The sequence below is a fragment of the Terrapene carolina genome, unplaced genomic scaffold (assembly GCF_002925995.2).
Source record: "Terrapene carolina triunguis isolate 2854851 unplaced genomic scaffold, T_m_triunguis-2.0 Scaffold97, whole genome shotgun sequence".
Taxonomy (NCBI): Eukaryota; Metazoa; Chordata; order Testudines; family Emydidae; genus Terrapene; species Terrapene triunguis.
In genome coordinates, this window is record NW_020664448.1 from 2,101,213 (window position 1) to 2,121,651 (window position 20,439).

Genomic DNA, 20,439 nt, shown 5'->3' on the forward strand with positions numbered 1-20,439 from the left:
GGTTTCTCCCAGTCCCAAGAGACCAGTCACTTACCCCAGATCAATTGATACTCCAGATCTTACACCAAAGACAACGCTGGCAGCTAAATCTATAGTAAACTAACTAAAGGTTTATTAGCTAAGAAAAAGGAATGAGTTATTGAGAGGTTAAAGGGGATAAAACACATGTACAGGTGACTCACAGGTTGTAATTCCAAATGGTGGCGGTGATGTGATAAACTGGCAGTTTATCAAGTCTTTCAGAGTATCCAGATCGTCTCTGGAAATCTCTGCTTTGCATCTGGCGCACTTCCCTGTAAGAGTACAAACAGTCTAGAGATGAAGGATCTTTCTTTGAATCCATACTTATTGCCAGCTTGGCTTCTGGCAGAAGAAGCTGTATCTCTACCCACCTGGGCTTATCCTTTGAGGCTTGTACTTAGCCTTTTGACCTCTGCCCACCATGCATAATGGCCACTTGCTTTGAAATTAGCATTTTCTGTTAAAGACGTTAAGTCCTTCATTAGCATTTCCTAAAATTTCTTTGGTGGGTTATTTAATTACATGGGAATGCACAATGTAAATGTTTGCTATTACATTATAACAGGAACAGATGAGTGAAAATAATACAAGTAACATTCCACTAGTTTTCATGAAATTTAAACCTATGAATACATGCTTGTATATTACTCACTTTTAGCTATACTAATACACAAGCGAATTGGCCTGTGACCCCAATCTGACCTGGTCTGCCAGTGTCATGGTATCTGAAAAGCAAGTTGGGTTCTTTCGGACTTGCATGTGATTAGTTGAGATTTTGCTGGCCAGATTCTGCTGTTGATGACACTTGTGCAACACTACTGGGTCAGTGTTGTTTGAGGTTAGGAATTGACCCTTTAGTTAGGGCTTTGCTGACAATATTCTTGATGGACAAGTTGAAATCGAATCAAGCTTGCGTTCCCATAGCTAGGTCGACTTTACAGGGCTAACCAGTATGGAGTAGTACAAATTTTGCTTTTGGCACTAAAGCAGACGTGACACAGGTGAAGAGACGCAGGGAGTAGATTTGTTAAGTAAAGTATCATTTACACTGCCAGTTTCCCGACAATAACAGTACTTTAATGCTTAGTTACACAAGCTGGTTTCACCCAAATAGAATGAGAAGTCCTTGTGGCACGTTAGAGACTAATACATTTATTTGGGCATAAGCTTATATAAATTTGTTAGTCTCTAAGGTGCCACAAGGACTCCTTGTTGTTTTTGCTGATACTAACATGGCTACCACTCTGAAACCTGTCACCCAAACTGGTTACTCAAGAGAAAAGAGAGCAAAAATCTAGATGAGGGCAGGGCAGAATGGAGCTCCTGCCTCTTTACACAATAGAGAACTGTACGATGAATATGTTTAAAGAATGTTTCTTAGAGCAGGGAGGGGGAATTGTGGGAAATAACGAGCTCATAATCTGTTAAATGAGGATTTTTCCACCCTTCCCCAAACCAGGAGAGCTACGTGACTGGCACTTGGTTCTCTGAATAATCATACAGCAGATGTGCAAAGAATGTGACCATAAAAAAACAAACTTACTTTAATTGAAACAATAAGGCAAAATCTGTTTGTGTGTGTGTGTGTGAGGGGGGGGCATTTCTCTAGCACTTAGAGTAGCTAATTGCAAGGTTTGTGCTTTTCTGGCTGGTATAAAACACTTTTCAATGATGCAATGGGAAAAAATCCTCAAGAAACTCATAGAACAAACTCTACAGGAGCATGCATGAGTTACCGAGGGGAAACTGTATGTGTCTGTGTTGGGTTTAAAAATCTGTTCTCGTTTAACCTCTCAATAAAACACATGCTGAAACTAGATAAGGCTGGAGGGCAGATTCTCTGTTCTGAAGCTAGTTATAGCTAAAAGAATTAAGATTTTTCTTATTTCCAGCTAGACTAATAGTTGGGAATGTTTCTTTTTCTTAGCTCGACCCTTAATTAGCACTTATTCTTTGCGATGGAGAGAGTCTCATCTGGTGTGCTTCTGCATTCAGCCTTGAGCTTTGCCTTCTTGGTATCTTGTCTCACTGTGCCCCAACATAGGTGTTTCACCTCCCTGCTGGCCGTTCTCCTCTTCCTCATTCACAGCTGCCTCATTGACCTCAAAATCATCTTCTCCTCCTGCCCAGCTTGGCTGAAGTTCTCATCACTTTGGATGTATTGCATCATGGTGAGTTCTCTCCCAATGCTGTTTACAGAGGATCTTCCATAGGCAGGAGCTTTCAGAACCAATCGGTGTCTCGATCAAGACCCAGCCTTTTCCGATGCATTGTGTGCTCCTGCTATTTATGTTGTCCAGTCTACTTTTTTTTGAGGGCGGGGGGTTGTAAGTGGGTCTTATTGCGCATGTTCCTTAGGGCTGGTCTACACTGGGGTGGGGGGTTGTCGATGTAAGATACGCAACATCAGCTACGGGAATAGCGTAGCTGAAGTCGACGTATCTTATTTCGACTTACCTCCTGTCCTCACGGCGCGGGATCGACGGCCGCGGCTCCCCTGTCGACTTCCCTACCGCCGCTTGCCCTGGTGGAGTTCCGGAGTCGACGGGAGCGCGTTCGGGGATCGATATATCGCGTCTAGACGAGATGCGATATATCAATCCCCAATAGATCAATCGCTACCCACCGATCCGGCGGGTAGTCTGGACGTACCCGTAAATGCTGCAGTTTTGCCAGGATTAACCATCATTCCTGCCAGTGATGTCTGGTATTCCGAATGCTTGCATCTGCCTTGCTCCTCCGTGGCTGCGGACGAATTCTGGACTCTTGAGTGTTTTACCATTGAGCCGTCTGTGTGGTGTTTGCCGGGGTCATTCTGGCATGCTGTCACTAGCTAGTGTGCAGATAACTTCTCAAAAGTGTGGCAGAAGAATGGCGAATAATTTAATTACCACTGCTCTTAATAATGAATTATCGTAACATAGAGGACCCCAAATGTGCTGGAAAGTAATGGCTGCTGCCTGAAAGAGCTGGTAATACGAGAGCAACCGGCACATAAGTAGCTGTAACTGATCTGGTTACATGTCCCTGTAGTACCACAGCAGCCATTGCTCAGAGGCCGTTTGTAGTGTCCTTAGGAAGACACCCCCCAGTGGGAGATTAGCTTCTTCTAAGACAGGGGCGGGCAAACTTTTTGGCCTGAGGGCCACATCGGGTTTCTGAAATTGTATAGTGGGCCGGTTAGGGGAGGCTGTGCCTCCCCAAACAGCCAGCCGTGGCCCAGCCCCCGCCCCCTATCCGATTTCCCCCCCCCCCCCCCCCCTGCCCCCCCCCCCCCCCCGGGACCCCTGCCCCATCCACCCCTCCCTGTCCCCTGACCACCCCTGGACCCCCTGCCCTCTGCCACCCCATCCAATCCCTCCTCTCATTCCTGATTGCCCCTCTGGGACCCCTACCCCATCCAACCACCCCTTCTCCCTGACCGCCCCCGGAACCCCTGCCCCTGACTGCCCCCTGCTGCCCCATCCAACCCCCCCCTCCTTCCTGACTGCTCCCCTGGGACCCCTGCCCCCATTCAACCCCCCTGTTCCCTGCCCTCTGACTGCCCCGACCCCTAGCCACACCCCCACCCCCTGACCACCACCCCGAACTCCCCTGCCCTCTATCCAACCCCCCCGCTCCCTGCCCCTTACCGTGGCTTCCTGGAGCACCGGTGGCTGGCGGCGCTACTGCCGCGCCGCCCAGAGTACCAGGACAGGCACCGTGCTGCCCGGCTGGAGCCAGTCATGCCACCGCGCAGCTCAGAGCACCGGGTCAGGCCGTGGCTCTGCAAGAGCTCTGCTGCCCAGAGCATTGTGCCGGCGGCGCAGTGAGCTGAGGCTGCAGGGGAGGGGGAACAACAGGGAAGGGGCCGGGGGCTAGCCTCCCGGGCCAGGAGCTCAGGGGCCAGGCAGGAGGGTCTCGCAGGCCGGATGTGGCCCGCAGGCCGTAGTTTGCCCACCTCTGTTCTAAGACTGATTGTTTTCTCCTAATGGCTCATCAGCCTGAATGGGCCCTTCCCAGCCATCTAGACTGAGCATCTTTTGCCTAGTGGGCATTCTCCAGGTGTAAACACATTTGTAATAGATATCTAGTCAATATGCCTAACTTCAGATACAAAAATGATACATGCATACAAATAGGACAATCATATTCAGTAAATCATAACCTTTCCAATGATATCTCCCATGACTTATCTTGCATAAAATACATCAGAATCATGCTATATAATAATATCACTGAAGAATATGGGGTGCAGTGTCACAGGGAGAATTAATGAAGATTGTAAGTGTTTGTATACTTTCCAAGGCAAGTAATAGGTAGGACTGAGGATCCGTACTCTGCAGACACTGTGCTACCACCACTTCATTAATAGTCTCTGTCATGTTGAACCCATGTGAACATTTGTTTTGCTTCAAAAAGAAACAGAGCAATCGGTTCCTTAAAGGGTGAAAGAACACCTCCCTCAGTTCTGTTCCCTCCCTGGCTTTGGGTGGAGCAGAAGAAAAAGTTTTTTGGGGGGATTCATTTGAAGGCCAAAGATAACTGGTTTCTGCAAATGCAGGCAAAGACTTCAATTTGTAGGAAGAGTGAAGAATGCATTTCTGGTGTTTGCTCTTTAAAAGACTTATGTGGGTAACTCCTCCTAAATAACCCCTCACCTTCTCATCCTTCTGTTTATGCTGGGGAGGAAATTTGCCTCTTGACTTGTGAAAATCTTGAGTAAAGACTTTAAAGGGAGCTAGTATATGTTGTACTTATTTACTTAGTGAGATTAAAGTCTGTTTTTCTTCTGTAATCCCTTTGAAGTGTTATCTTTGATGTTGAATTCTCATCAACTGGAGGCCAAAAAATCCCTAGGTCAAAATGTCGTTTTGAAAATGTAAATATTTCTGGTTTTAGGAACTCTGAATGGCAAGTTATACATGGGGTTGGGGATAATTATGCATCATCCTGTTCCCTTAATGTTCAGGTCATTTTTTTTTTTTTTTTTTTTACAATCTTGCAAATTAAAGCAGATATAAGTGATTGCTAATGCTCAGTGTTTTCCCTGCTTACAGCGTAGCCATGGTTTTGTCATGAATGTTGGATTCCAGACAGCACTGAAAGTCTCTTCCCTTAAAGGCATAATGTTGGTACCACAATTCTGGAACTTGTCTGTCAGATAAGAACATAAGAATGGACATACTGGATCAGACCAAAGGTCCATCTAGCTCAGTATTCTGTCTTCCAACAGTGGCCAATGCCAGGTGCTCCAGAGGGAATGAACAGAACAGGTAATCATCAAGTGATCCATCTCCTGTCACCCATTCTCAGCATCTGGCAAACAGAGGCTATGGACACCATCCTTGCCCATCCTGGCTAATAATTATTGATGGGCCTATCCTTCATGAACTTATCTAGTTCTATTTTGAACCCTGTTGTAGTCTTGGTCTTCACAACATCCTCTGGCAATGAATTTCTCAGGTTCATTGTGCATTGGGTGAAGAAATACTTCCTTTTGTTTGTTTTAAACCTGCTGCCTACTCATTTCACTTTGTGACCCTTAGTTCTGTTATGTGAAGGAGTAAATAACACTTCCTTATTTACTTTCTCCCCACCAGTCATGATTTTTATAGATCTCGATCATCTCCTCCCTTAGTCGTGTCTTTTCCAAGCAGAAAAGTCCCAGTCTTATTAATCTCTTCTCAGATGGAAGCTATTCCATACCCCTAATCATTTTTGCTGCCCTTCTCGGTACCTTTTCCAATTCCAATATATCTTTTTTGAGATGAGGCGACAAGATCAGCACACGGTATTCAAGATGTAGGCGTACCTTGGATTTATATAGAGGCGATATGACATTTTCTGTCTTATCTATCCCTTTCCTAATGATTCCCAACATTCTGTTTGCTTTTTTGACTGCCACTGCACATTTGAGTGGATGTTTTCAGAGAACTATTCACAGTGACTCCAAGATCTTTCTTGATTGGTAACAGCTAATTTAGACCCCATCATTTTATATGTATAGTTGGGATGATGTTTTCCAGCGTGCATCGCTTTGCATTTATCAAACAAGCTCCATCAACTTGCTCATCTCTGGCTATTTTGATTTATTGTTAGTGCTAGTCCATAAATGTCTGATGGAGGCTGCCTCGGCCCACTAGACATAATTCATTTCTGGTCTTAAGTGACTCTTGCAAATGTTTATGCAATCATTGTAAATAGACGTGATATATTTGCTTTCTTTTGGCCTATAACTGTAGTTCTGTGCTCACCAGTGAAAAGGTGGTCATGTGCATTTTAAAGTATTGTGTTTTCAACGTGTGGTCTGTGGACCTCTGGAGGTCCACACACTATGCCTAAGATTTCCAAAGGGGTCCACACCTCCGTTCGAAATTTTTGCATGTGGAAAATGGTTGAAAACCACAAGTCCGTTGTCTTCACTTGGGCAGAAACTTTCTTCAGTATTGATCGTACAAAAAAGAACCTTGCCTAGTAGAGATGGGGGGGGGGGGGGGGGGGGGGGGGGGGGAGGACGTTTTGAGTCACAAGTGATCTCTCTGCCAGTGTGGGATTGTTCACGACTGGTTGTTTGTTAGTGTGCTGTCTCATCTGGTTTGAAATGTCTTTATTGATGCAAGTGCCACCGCATCCCTTCTCTTGGGGGATTATTTCATAGAATAGAACTTCAGCTATAAGGCAATGGCACAATGTCTGTCCTGGTCAAATATATGCTGTCCCTTATTTGTTTTTCCACCCTCTCCCCACTCCATACTTCCTGGAGGAGCTGGAATCCTTTAGGACAACGGAACTCTGTGACTAGGTTGAGTGTGGAGAGGGAGTCTAGTCAGAAGCTGTTCTGTGGCTAGACAATGACCATTAGCCTCACCACCTTCCGGATTAAGGGCTTGTTCAGCTGCAGTGCTGCGTGCACTCTGAATACACAGAGAAGGGGTGAGTACCTGTGGCAGTGGTCCCCAAAGTCTTCATGTTGCACCCCCCCTTATCCTTAGCCAAGGCCGGAAGTGAGGCTGTGTCTCTTGGGTGGGGGGGGGGGGGGGGTATGGACGGGGGTCAGGGGGCCGAGGCTGGGCATGCAGCTGGGGGCAGGTCTGGGGTTGGGAACGTGGCCGGGAATGGAGTTGCAGCTGGGGGTGAGTGTGGAGGCTGGGGCCAGGAGTGGAGCTGGGGCTGGGGGCAGGACTGTGGGGCTGGGGCCGGGAACGGGACTGAGGCTGGGGTGGCTTGAGGAGGCTGGGGCCAGGAGCAGAGCTGGGGCGGGGGCCAGGCTGGGAACCGGGGCTGGGGGTAGGGCTGTGGGGCTGGGACCAGGAGCGGAGCTGCATCCAGGAGCCAAGGCTGGGAGCGGGGTTGGGACTGTGGCTGGGCTGTGTGGTGGGGTCTAGCAGCTGTGACTGAGAGTCGAGGCCACAGCTATCAGTGGGGCCGGAGCAAAGCTGGGGGCAGAGCAGTGATAGGTGGCACTCCCTCCCTGCTCCCTGTGGGGGCTGGCCTGGGTTTGGCCCCCCGCACCTCCTAAACATTCCTCCTCACCCCCTTAGTGGGGTTTGCATTCCTCAGTCTGGGGACCACTGCCTTAGGGTAGGGTTACCATACGTCTGGTTTTTCCCGGACATGTCCGGCTTTTTGGTAATCAAACCCCCGTCCGGGGGGAATTGCCAAAAAGCCGAACACGTCCGGGAAAAATACCGCCGGCCGGGCACTTCCCCTCCCGGGCTCCGACGGCGCAGGGTCCGGAGGCACGGGGGCTGCCCGAACCCAGTAGCGCTCGGGCAGCTCGGCTCTTAAACAGAGCCGAAGAGTCAGGGGAGGAGTACAGCAGCCGGAGCCCAGGAGGGGAAGTGCCCGGCCGGGGGCGCAGGGTCCGGAGGCATGGGGGCTGCCCCAAGCCCGAGCGCTACCGGGTTCACGGTTTGCCGGGCAGCCTCCAGACCCTATGCCCTCGGCTGGGCGCTTCCCCTCCCGGGATTCAGCTGCGCTGGGGAAGCGCCGGCCGGGGGCGCAGGGTCTGGGGGCTGCCCGGCAAACCATGAAGCTGGTAGCATTCCAGCAGCCCTTTTCGTGTGGCTGGGAGGGAGGAGGGGGAGTTAGGGCAGGGACTTTGGGGAAGGGGCGGGGAATAGGTGGAGTTGGGGCGGGGCCGGGGTGGGAAAGGGGCGGGGCCAGGGCCCCGTGGATCGTCCTCTTTTTTTATTTTTTAAATATGGTAACCCTACCTTAGGGCTACTGTAGACTTAGGCCAGTTCCTTTAAAACTTAATGGTTTCAGGGTGGTCATGAAATCAATAACTTGAAATTTCATTACAGTCCCAATGGGGCAGGAGAGCCTTGTATAGATGCATGTGATTATTACATTTGGAGCTGGAGAGTCTGTTCCTAAGGAACTTCATGTCTATTTACTTAACTAGGAAGTATTTCAAGAAAATCAGCATTTTTCCAGTGCAATTAAGGGCTCACAATTGAAATGAATGCCTATACGAACATTTACTAATTGGCTATCAATAATAGTTTCGTTAAATCAATGTCTGGTGCTCATGCTTTTTAATGTTTTAAATATGATTAACTCTAACTTGTAATGAGAGAGATGGCTATTTGATTTCCATGGAGATTAATAATAAATACAGATCCTATGAGTCACAGTGAATTTCAGCTCCTTAGTTTATTATCTTTCTTGTCAATGCAAGAAGTAGGAACTAAAGTTTGACCTCAGAGGTTTTTTCCACATGTAGCCGATGAAAGATTTTTTTCTAAATGTTCTTCGAAAAAATTTAGTGAAAATTTTCAAACCGATTTTTTTCTCCTGGAGTCCAAAGACCTACTTCTATTCACAGCACAGGAGTGTGGCCAGGGCCAGCTTTCTCCACTCAGGCCCTACCATGTACTTCAACCCTGAGCGGGAGGGACCATCTCTGTGGGCAAAAGGGGGCAGTTCAGCTTCTGCCACCCCCAGGACTTTGCTGAGATGGTCTCCAAGAGGGGACGGGGGTGCCTGCGCATACCAGTTACGGTGGGGTGGCTCTTGTGATGTGGATACCTCTCCTCCTAGGGTCTGCATTGAGACACCCACTAATTTCACAGAGGCCACTGAATAGCCATCAGGTGGGAAAGACCCTGGATCGCGGCAGTGCTGGCAGGATTGGAACTGGGGCCGTAGGTAGAGGGTGAAATTAAGATTCCGATATTTCACCGAATCTAAGTCAGTTTCACTTTAATTGATAGTGAGGGCATCAGTGCAATGCTGCAATGACTGAGGAGTCGATGCAGCAGGGGAATGGCTTTAGCTGTAGAAAATAACAATTTCCATTATGTGTTTCTCCCTCTTTTTTTTTTTTTTAAATAAAAGTGCCGATTTTTGTCCATTTAGGATCTAAGCTTTTTAGAGCAAGGACTGTCTATGATGTGTGTCTATAGAGCTCCTAGATCAGTGTGCCGCTGATCTCAGGTGAGGCCTCTAAGCACTACTGTAATGTATTACTAAAAACAACCTATTCTCCCCAGGAAAAATTTAAAAAACAAACTCCTTCCCCCCCCCCCCCCCCCCCCTAGCCAAAATTTGACCTGACAGTTTCCCTTTACATTTTCATCATGAGTAAATTAATTTTGCTTTGCTTGAAAGTGATCAGAGAAGAATATACATGGTCTGCAATTAACAACTTTGGTTTCGTTTCCACACAATCAGAGCCTCAGCAAATGACAGACTAACCAGAAACAAAAATTGTTGCAATGTGTGTAGTGTGTATCTCTCTAAAGAAATGTGTGTTAATTGCACTCCCTAAAGTCTTCATAAAATGTTGCTGCTGTATTTGCAAACAAACCTTCCCCCCCCCCCCCCCCCCCGCCCTCCTTGGGAAGGCTGACTGGCAATCAGTTCACTTATTCAACAGTAAGAAATTTTTAAGTATTGGCAGATGATGCATCTTTAAAGTCAAGGTTGACAGGCTGTGCGGGTTTTTCTAGTGTGCGTTGAATAGTTAATTTGCCTTGTTTCTAGTTTTATTTCTATGTGTAATGCTAACCCGCAGAAGTTTGAATCATTCATAGGCTGCATTCTCCACGTCAGAACTGCAGATGTCATGGGAGCAGTGACTATAAGGGTACAGTCTTTCAGCTTCTGTCAGAATCACTTCTAGTTGCAGGGGCAGTAAATATTCAACAGATGATTTCAGACAAAGCACGAAATCCTTGGATAGATGGTAAAATTTCCACACCGTGTTTATCAGCCTGACTTCCGTTAGTCAGAAGGTCCCTTGTTGTTTCTGTTACTCATCAGCCTTGTAGATCTTTTTCCTCGTGGACTTCTGTTTGTTACCTAGCGATGTACACAGGGGAGAGGTGGGAGTATTTATGCTGATAACATTGTATTGCAATTCAAATCAAAAACACATTTTTTGTGTTTAATTTTACCTTGGGGTTTTTTGGCCTTTGGGTTTGGGTATTTTTTTTTTTTTAATATGCAGTTGGAAACGAATCAATAGCCTTTCAGGTGCCGAATTTGCAGTTGGATCCACAGAGATGCACTGCAGTTAGTTAGAAGTTCCCAACGGGTGTAGGGGGTCTGCCCGTATGGATTTGATTTCAGGATTGGGGTCTAGAACGCCACTTGGCATGGCCAGTGTGAGCCTTCCAAATGCAGAATGACAACAGGATGCTCCAGAAGACTGGCGGATGTTGTTTAAAAACGGATAATAAATTTGATATGCTGCTCCCTGCACTAGCTGTCAGACTCTTGGGTGGAATTGAAAGGTCCAAGTCACCACTGCCTATTCACAGCCCAAACTTGCTACCTTCTAGTTCCCATGTGGACACATTTCTAGTCTACCACACAAACTTTGGTTGTTGCAAGTGCTGGAACTTAACACCAGGATGAACTAGAGGCAGGGTATTCTTGGTAGCTGGCCCAGACCCTGGAGCTAGTTGGAAATGTAGAATGACCTTGGCTGCATTGAGTAGTGAAAAGTTCTTTGTATCCAATTCCTTTCCATTCACAAAACTGTGAAACCTGGGACTCTTAGCGTAGCTGTTTTGTACAAGTGTAGGGTAGTGTCTTGTCTTTTTATACTTCTAATATCCCGGTTAAAACCATTTAACATACACCCAGATACCACGTCAATGGAATGCAATAAAAAACGTGATTGATGCTTTTAGAAATCTGTAGATTGCTGCTTGTTAACCATGCTCAAAAGCGTGTCCATTTAATAGCTTTAGCAATATCAGACATTGTCTTTTAGTACTTAAGGGAAGTGTGCCAATTTTGATCTGTTCGTATTCTTCCGAAGCTAGGACAGATGGATTCGTGAAGCCTGAGTAAACTGGCTCCAAACATAAAGGTTCATAAAAAACCCATTATGCATCCACCCACCTGTGCCCCACTATATGACTCCCTCAAAGTAGATAAATAAGGAAATAAGAGGAAGGTGCTGGGTTGATCATTCGAGGGCTTAACTGAATTTCCAGACTGTTCACCTTTTACCCAGTATCAGTGTTTCAAGGTGAGGTAGAGCGCTGTACCCCATATTCCAGGATGGATGCCCTTTCTCTTCATTCCCTCCTGTTTGTCCCCTCCCGTCTCAACTGACTCTTGACCTGCCTACCCAGTGCTGTGCTGACACAACAGTCAGTGGCTGATGATGCAACATTCTGCCCCCCCCCCCCCCCCAATGCAGTCAAGGAGCCAAGAAATTACTACCAGCTGAAATGGCAATTGGATACAGCACCCAAGGTAACACTCTCACTCAAGCCAAATGAATACATGCGCCTAGGATGCGTGCTGCACCGCATCTCTGTGTTCGCAAAATGCGGGGCTCCTGGGTGTGCTGGGGGCATGCAATTGATCAGGTGGGTATTTGAATTTCATGCTGGATGAAAGGGAAAGGGCCTGGAACAACTGACCTGGAGAAAGAAATACTCTATCTTATCTACCGAGCAGCTACAGTTTGGGTAGAGCAGTCGATGGGTCTCCATCCTGACCTGGTGGAGCTCATTGACAGGGTGAGAAGAGCAGTTCTTTGCCCATTCAATCCTAAATTCCTCTGGGGAGATTCAGTCTAATCACCAACTAGGCTGGCACTCGGGAGACCTGGATTCTATTCCCACTACTATGACCTGGTGTGCAACCTTGGGGATGTCACTTTGCCTCCTTTTCCCTTCCCTCTCTGTCTGTCTTGTTCATTTAGATTGTAAGGTCTTTTGGGCAGGGACTGTCTCTCTGGCTGTCTTTGTACATCACCTAGCACAATGGGGCCCGAATCTCAGCTCGACGCCCTGGGTGCCACAGTAATTATGGAGACACCAACTAAGGCTTGAGTTAAGGTTGAATTGGATTCCCATTTTAAAGCAGAGACCTGGGCCAAATTTAAACCAGTGACTTACAGGAGGAACTGTTCCACCTGTCATTGTCGTCCAGCGACCACGTCCACAAAGGAAAGCCGAGGCCCAATACTAGGAATGGAAGCAAAGCCTTTTTTTTTTTTTTTTTTTAAACTCTTTCTGAAGAGCAGCCAATGGTTTCAGGGCATCTGCTGCCTTGTGATCAATGGGATCTCTGTTGAAAGGCCTCTTCATGCGCCGACTTCCCACAATCTGGTGTGTGCGTGGGACAGTGGTGTTGGAAGCAGCCTGCCACAAGTCTCTCTCAAGGCGTTGAATTGCAGGAAAGAATGGCCAGCTGCCAATGGCTTCCAAATGGAAAAAACGGAGCAAATGGTCTCATGTTCGTGGAACAGCATGTACAAATTTGCAATTAAAATAGTCTGTATTTTTCCCCTTGTCAGACAGGTGAAATGATGATCGACTTTAGAATGGTATCGGTCAGGGATCAGGTTTGTTTTTTATAATAGATTCTGGGAGAGTACGAGCCAAGTTCTGCCCACTCCTGACCCACAATGAGACTGCCACTCTGAGTAGATCATGCCAGCCTTCACAATAGGATCACACCTCTCCTTTCTTAGGCCCTTTGATCAGCAGTGAAATAGTTAGGTGAGGGGGATTGCACTACTAGGCTACAGAGTTTAAATGACCTTGAAATGAACTAGGAGTGGCAGCTGATTCTCCTTAGAACAGGGGTTTTCAAACTGGGGGTCGGGAGTTATTACATGAGGGGTCGCGAGCTGTTAACCTCCACCCCAAACCTCACTTTGCCTCCAGCATTTATAATGGTGTTAAATATATAAAAAAGTGTTTTTAATTTATAAGGGGGGGTCACACTCAGAGACTTGCTATGTGAAAGGGGTCACCACTACAAAAGTTTGAGAGCCACTGCTTAGAACGATTGTTTGAAGACTCGGGGGCTGTCTACACGAGTCTCTGCTCTAAAATTTCCACAGGTGCAGCTCCACTGGTGATAGCAACCCTGCAGCCTAGCGTGGTGGCACCTTGACTAGTGTTCCCACCACTGCTGCCGCTGGAGGTGCCACAGGGGTGATAAGCTCTTGAGACAATGGCCAGTGTTGCCAGCGCTGGGCAGACATGAGTGTATGCTCCGACAGGCTGAATGGTTTTTCTTTGCAGTCCCAAAGACTAGAGGCTAAACTTCTTTTGAAAAAGGCCTGAACTATGCCATATAAAGGAAGAACATTGGTTCACCAATCCACCACTGGATTGGTAGTTTAACATCTGATTTAATGTAGCTTTCAATACAGAGCAAAGGACAAGAGGTAATCTATTGTGCATCACTCAAAAGTTGTCTAGATGTGTGCTTTAAATCCAGGTCTAAGTTTTGAAAATGGCCCCTAATATTCTGAAGCTTTGGGCATGCTTACATTTTGTAGTTGAGGCCCATAGATTCTAGGACTGGAAGGGACCTCGAGAGGTCATCGAGTCCAGTCCCCTGCCATCACTAGTCCCATCACTAGTTCAAATGTAATATTTGAGTCTTGAGTGTAGCTGTAAATCAACCATTAGTGCAATAGAAATTCGTGAGGTGGGATGTGTGTGTGTGTGTGGGGGGGGGCACTCTTGGGTTTTAATTGTCTAGGAAAGAAAAAATGTATAAGATTGTGAAGAACACAGTCAAGATATGCCAGCTGTGTGTTCATTGCAGAAAGAAGCACCTTTCACTGCGTGTTAAATTACAAGGATTGTAGATCATGACTCTTGTTCTGCTGTGCTTGAGAATTCAGTTGACAAAGTACCTCACCAAAGGCTCTTAAGCAAAGTAAGCTGTCATGGGATAAGAGGACTGATGGATTGATAACATGGATTGATAACTGGCTAAAAGATAGGAAACAAAGGGTAAGAATAAATGGTCAGTTTTCAGAATGGAGACAGGTAAATAGTGGTGTCCCCCAGGGCTCTGTACTGGGACCAGTCCTATTCAACATATTCATAAATGATCTGGAAAAAGGGGTAAACAGTGAGGTGGCAAAATTTGCAGATGATACAAAACTACTCACAATAGTCCCAAGCAGACTGCAAAGAACTACAAAAGGATCTCACAAAACTGGGTGACTGGGCAACAAAATGGCAGACGACAGTCAATAAATGCAGAGTAATACACATTGGAAAACTAAGAGATAGAAAATATCATATTGCCTCTATATAAATCCATGGTACGCCCACATCTTGAATACTGCGTGCAGATGTGGTTACCCCATCTCAAAAAAGATATACCGGAATTGGAAAAGGTACAGAAAAGGGCAACAAAAATTATTAGGGGTATGGAACGACTTCCATATGAGGAGAGATTAATAAACCTGGGACTTTTCAGCCTGGAAAAGAGACTACTCAGGGGGGATATGATAGAGGTCTACAAAATCATGACTGGTGTGGAGAAAGTGAACAAGGAAGTGTTATTTATTCCTTCTCATAACACAAAAACTAGGGATCACCAAATGAAATTAATAGACAGCAGGTTTCAAACAAAAGGAAGTATTTTTTCACACAGCGCAGAGTCAACCTTTGGAACTCCTCACCAGATGATGTTGTGAACACCAAGACTATAACAGGGTTCAAAATAGAACTAGATAAGTTAATGGAGGATAGGTCCATCAATGGCTATTAGCCAGGATGGGCAGGGATGGTGTCCCTAGCCTCCGTTTGCCAGCAGCTGGAAATGGGCGACAGGGGATGGATCACTTGATGATTACCTGTTCTGTTCATTCCCTCTGGGGTTACCTGGCATTGGCATCGGAAGACAGGATACTGGGCTAGATGGACCTTTGGTCTGACAGAGTATGACCGTTATGTTCTTAAAATCCTGCTGTCTCCAGTGCCGGTGGAGGTGCCAAACACCGGACCCTCCACTGGAAATATCCAGAACTGAACACGTGGGATCCAGGGTGAAAGGAAGCACGGCAGTTACAGGGTGGGGACCTCACTAGGTGTTACCCTGCCTGCTTGGTCTGGCATTCTGTCCCGTCTGGTGGCACCTAGATCATCTAGAGTAGAGGTCCCCAAACTGTGTGGCATGCCCCCCTTAGGGGGGCACAGAGGAACGTGTGTGTGTGTGTGTGTGTGTGTGTGTGTGGTGGGGCCTGGGCCAGCCCCAATGCGGGGTGGGGAGGAAGCACCACCCAGTCCTGCTCCGCTCCCAGCTCTGCTCTGGCTGTGGCCCTGGGTCCTGGCCCGGCCCCCAGCCTCAGTCCTGACTGCAGCTGAGTCGTGGCTCTGCCCGCAGCTGCAGCCCTAGCCTCTGAGCCCTTACCCCTGTCAATGTTCCCCCGCCCCCTCCGGGAGCTGCTCCTGGTACCGGCTCGCGTGTGTGTGGACATTGGTAAGGGGGGGCATGACCCTGAAAAATTTGGGGACCACTGATCTAAAGATTGAGTCTGCTACACCCTCAGCTATGAGCCCTGTGGCTTTTAGCTCATGGAGCAGATACTCATACACTAAGCTAAGGTCCCAGGTTCGATCCTGCCCCCCAATGACCGGGATCTGTTGGCCTTACATAAAGACTTACTGTCCACGTAGAAAATATACAAACATAAGTGAGGGGTATTGGTACGGGGTGTGGGAAGGGAATGGAGAGCACCACAATTCCTACCACCAAACAGTAGTTGTGTACAGTATGCCAGGTTTCCAAGCATCAGTGTCAATTGTGCAGGCAATAAATCGTAGGTTCCCTTTTGCTAATCCTGATTTTTAATAGTAAAATCCATTGGATAACTAAGGATGTCGGCTACAGATCTCAGCGGAGATGAAAGCAAGCATCTAAATATAAACAGTAGCTTTGTGACATACACGGCATAGAATCAGTGTCGTTAGTTACAGAATGTTTTCCCAAGGTATGCGTGGAACTCTGCAGAACACAATGACTGAGTTCCCATGGGGGTGTGGGTGGAGGAGGCTAGGAGGGACAGGGAAAACTAGCCCTTTTAAGTGTGTCACAGTAATGACAGTTGAGTATATGCAACTCTTTGGGCACTTAATGCGTAAATCCTTTTGGGGGAGAGAATGGGTGTCTGTGTAATGGGAAGAGCCCTCAGCCAGCTACAGGCCCCGGCAGCACCACTCAAAGCACTGGTTGGAGTGGATTGGGAGGGATATGCAGTGCACTCCTGAGAACGCTGCCTCTCCGACTCACCAGTGTAGGAAGCAAGAGACCGCTTGAAACCCGAACTTGGCTTGCTTTCCAGACACCACTAAATACTTGGGGCCAGATCCTCATCTGTAGTTCCATTTTCAGTCGCGTGATTTAGATTTGTACCAGCTGAGGATCTGGACCTTAATATTAAAATGCAAAGAGATTGAATTGTCCAGGCTGTGATTAGTGCAAAAAGTAAACAATAGTCTTATTGACTTGTCATCACTTCATTCAGTGTAGTGCCAGCACCACAAGTAGACCTTTTTTCAAATATAAACTTTAATAGAGTTGGACAATTTGCCCAAGATCCTGGCAAAGCTGGGAATACAACCCAGGAGTCCTGATGACCATTCTCCAGTTCTAACTACGAACCACGTTCCGCTTCCTTTAAAATGGATGGAAATGATGGATCTCTGATGTCACACCTTCCCTCTCTTCTCTCTTTTCAGGGCGCTCCCAAGGCCTGATGGATTTCTGATAGCGTGCTACTGAAGAGCTGGAAAGAGCATGGTTAAACACCAACCACTACAGTACTACGAGCCGCAGTTGTGTTTGTCATGCCTGACCGGGATCTATGGCTGCCGTTGGAAACGGTACCAGCGGTCACATGATGACACCACAAAGGTTGGTAATGGGTTGTCTCCTCCCCTATGCATCCCGTGTTCATATTAATTTTTTGAATGGCTAGCCAGGCATGGAGAACCTGAAGGCTGGCCTTGAATGTGAAATTAGGCTTCAGTTTAAAAAAGTGCTCTCAATAGCTCTGGTGCCATGCAGCCTGGCTGCTTTATATGTTACTGAAGTGAAGAATAGAAATTAATGTCCTTGGGATTTCTTTGAGTTAAAGGCTGCATGCGTTTTTAACTAAAACCATTAGTGTTGCTGACCCTTTGTTGCTGTGGCAGAAGAGGATGCGTGTATCCCTGTTCTCAGTCTTCAGGCTTGTGAATTACATGGCCCTTGTGTCATGACCTCTCATTTTAATATCTCTGTTCTGCCCTTTGCATTTATGAAGAGACTTCAGTTCTCTCTCCTTTGTTTAATTTGTTCTGTTTAAGAGCCTATGGCTTCCTGGCTGGCAGATGTTACCTCCCTGGTGAAGCAATTCTGATGGCATAGCCACTGTTGGGGCTGAGGCAGCTAATTGAGCTGCAGTACTGCACCCGGGTTCCTCTTCAAAGCAGTGTGGCCTAGCGCGCAGAGCACTGGACTGGGAGTTGAGGGGACCTGGGTTCTATTCCCAACTTTACCACTGGCCTGCTGGGTGACTTGGAACAGTCACGTCATCTCTTACTCCCGAGGGCATTCTGCGCCACACAATTTAAAATTCTGTGCACAATATTTTAAAATTCTGCATAATTCTGCAAGTTTTATTTGTCAATAAATAAATGCAGAGGCTCCAGCATGGCAGTGAGGCGCACAGGCCATTGGCTGTACAAAGGTGGGAGATCACCCAGCAAGCTCCTCACCCCCAGGACACGGACTCAGTGGCTGCATCTGACCCTGACACAGCACAAGGCCTGGGCCTACCCCAGAAACACCCTGGGGCCCTGCCCCTCTGTGCCAGGTGTGGGGCATGCAGGCTCAACCAGGCAGGATCCAAGTGGGGGGGGAATCCAGGTGTGGGGTGAGAGGATTCTGTCTGGGACAATCTGGGTGCAGGCAGCTCAGTGGGGGGGGGGTCTAGGTGTGGAGGGGATCTGGATGCACAGAGGCTCGTTTGGGGCGGGAGGGGTGTTCCAGGTGCAGGGGACTCTGCAGGGGCTTCCACGTGAAAGTGGTTGGGTCTCAGCAGAAGAGTCTGCGTGTGGGGGTCTCAGCAGGGCGGTCTGGGTGCTGGGGGAGTGGGGCTTGGTGGGGTGTGGGTCTGGGTGCAGCTAGTTGGGGTCAGTGGTGTGGGGGGTCTGGATGTGGGGGCTTAGGGTTGTCCAGGGGTTGGGGCTCATCAAGGTGGGGGGTTGAATGCAGGGAGCTCAGTGGGGGGTGGTCTGGGTGCAGGGATGGAGGTCTGGAGGCAGGGGATCTGGGTGCAGGGCGGCTCCTGATGTAGGGGTTGAGGTTCAGTGGGGTGGGGTTTGGGTATGGAGGGCTGAGGGGGGGTTCTGGGTGTACGGGGTGAGGTTTGGCAGGGATATTTGGGTATGTGCATGCACAGATGCATGGGGGTTGGGCAGATGGGGGAGCAGCTCCCTGTACAGTGACCCCTTCCCCTTCCCCCCATAGTTGAGGAGTGATGGGGGCAGGAAGCTGGAGAGGATGCTGAGCTTCCTGCAGCTGGGGGAGGTTTCTGGGTGTGGGACTCACAGCTCAGGGTAGGAGCCACTGGCTGGGGTGTCCCCAGCCCTGCAGTGATTTATCTTTCCGCTGCCTGCTCCGGGTGCCTGAAACAATGTACGTGTGCAGCTAGGGAGTAGTGCCTGACTGCTCTTGCAGCTTCCCTTTGCTTCCCTGTCAGAAAGTCATTTTTCTGCGGGGAACATGAATTCTGTGAACGGGCAGTGGTGCAGAATTCCCCCAGGAGTAATCTCTCTGTGCCTCCATTAGTTACCTCCTTTGTGCAATGAGGGATGATAATACCAATCTCCTTCATTAAGTTCTTGGAGATCTATTGATAAGAGTGAAATATTCATAATGTTTTTTATTTATTATTAGCATCCTCAGTCTTGGGTACTTCAAACCTCAAGTGCATTTTTGCTTCCTGGAGCGGCCAGCTCTGAGATGCATACCACAGGCAGTGCTGAGTTTCTGCAGTTAGGTTGCGGAAGGTGTTGTGTGGTTTCATTGTACTTGGAGGAAAGCAGAACAGTGAGCACTAGCTAGGACTGAACAGGCTATGGAAACCAGACTATTCCCTTGTTACAGAGGGGATTTCCACCCCTACCAGGGTGGAGTTTAGGGATTCTGACAGAGGTATATGGTGAAGCTTATATTGCTGCTAGTGCTGCACCTGTTTTATGGATAAAGAAAGTCTCTAGAACTGTCCATGTGGCACCTTCATGAGCACTAAATCCACTTGCAGCAAGACCTGTGAAAAGTCTGAATGCTTGTACGTTACAAATGTCTCTTTATTCCAACCCTCTGGACAGCACTAAATATATCTTATGCCTTAGATCAGTTACTGTTGCATCTCTCGTTTCAACATTGTACAGTTTCTAGTGCATACTACTTTAAAAACAAATCTACACTGGGCCTAAAAAAAGCTTTGAACAAACTGATATGCTCAACTCCTCCCCTCTAGGAGATCTTGTTTGTTTCTCAATGCTCAGAGTTTTGCTGTAGCAACTGTTATTAAAAGCATTTAAAACATGACCAGGAAACTGGGTCAGAATGTTGAGAAATACAGTGTTAAGTAGAATTACTTCACTGCACTAAAAGGCTTTTGCCAAAATGCTTGATTGTGACTTGTGTCCAGTGGCGGAGTAGAGTTAGGTTAGCTGTTCACACCCTTTAAGAAGGGCTTTAAAAATAGAGAAACCTACTAGCCAGAATGAGAAATTTACTTGCTAAATATTGGTAGTAAGGATACTGTTCAAGAGTGAGGCCCACGGGGTATGCGCAGCCTTAATTTTCAAGTGAAACTCACCTTGTCTTGCACTAATCTTGGTTTTGTTGCCATAAATTGTCATCCACAAGGTTGAATCATGAATCTACAGTTATGCTAAAGAAATTAATACGCTGTGTAAAGCTGTTTGCACTGGACTTTTTATGTCCTCCCATGTGGGCGTCAGCTCTCTGAGAGGTAAGAGAGGAGTTGGCAACCTTAACTGCACTGCATGGTTCAGCTAATTTTGCTCTGCTTGTCCATACCGAGTCTCAGAGCTTGAAGTAGCGAGCAAGAAGGGAAAGAGTTAGTGAGTTAAACAAGGTTAGGTAGGGCCAGACTAAATTGAGATTCTAAGAGGCCTTATTTGTAGTCTT

The 20,439-nt window shown here is 47.4% G+C and overlaps 1 protein-coding gene across 3 annotated transcripts in view; it reads left to right on the top strand.

Moving 5' to 3' along the window:
• The window catches only part of GDPD5 (glycerophosphodiester phosphodiesterase domain containing 5), a 308,105-nt gene that overhangs the window by 99,908 nt on the left and 187,758 nt on the right, over positions 1 to 20,439 (top strand). For all 3 annotated transcript variants that reach the window (XM_024205078.1, XM_024205070.1, XM_024205087.1), the window contains one exon: positions 16,971 to 17,145. In XM_024205078.1, the coding sequence (XP_024060846.1) occupies positions 17,029 to 17,145 (117 nt within the window). In that variant the 5' untranslated portion in view covers positions 16,971 to 17,028. The remainder of the gene's footprint in view (positions 1 to 16,970; positions 17,146 to 20,439) is intronic.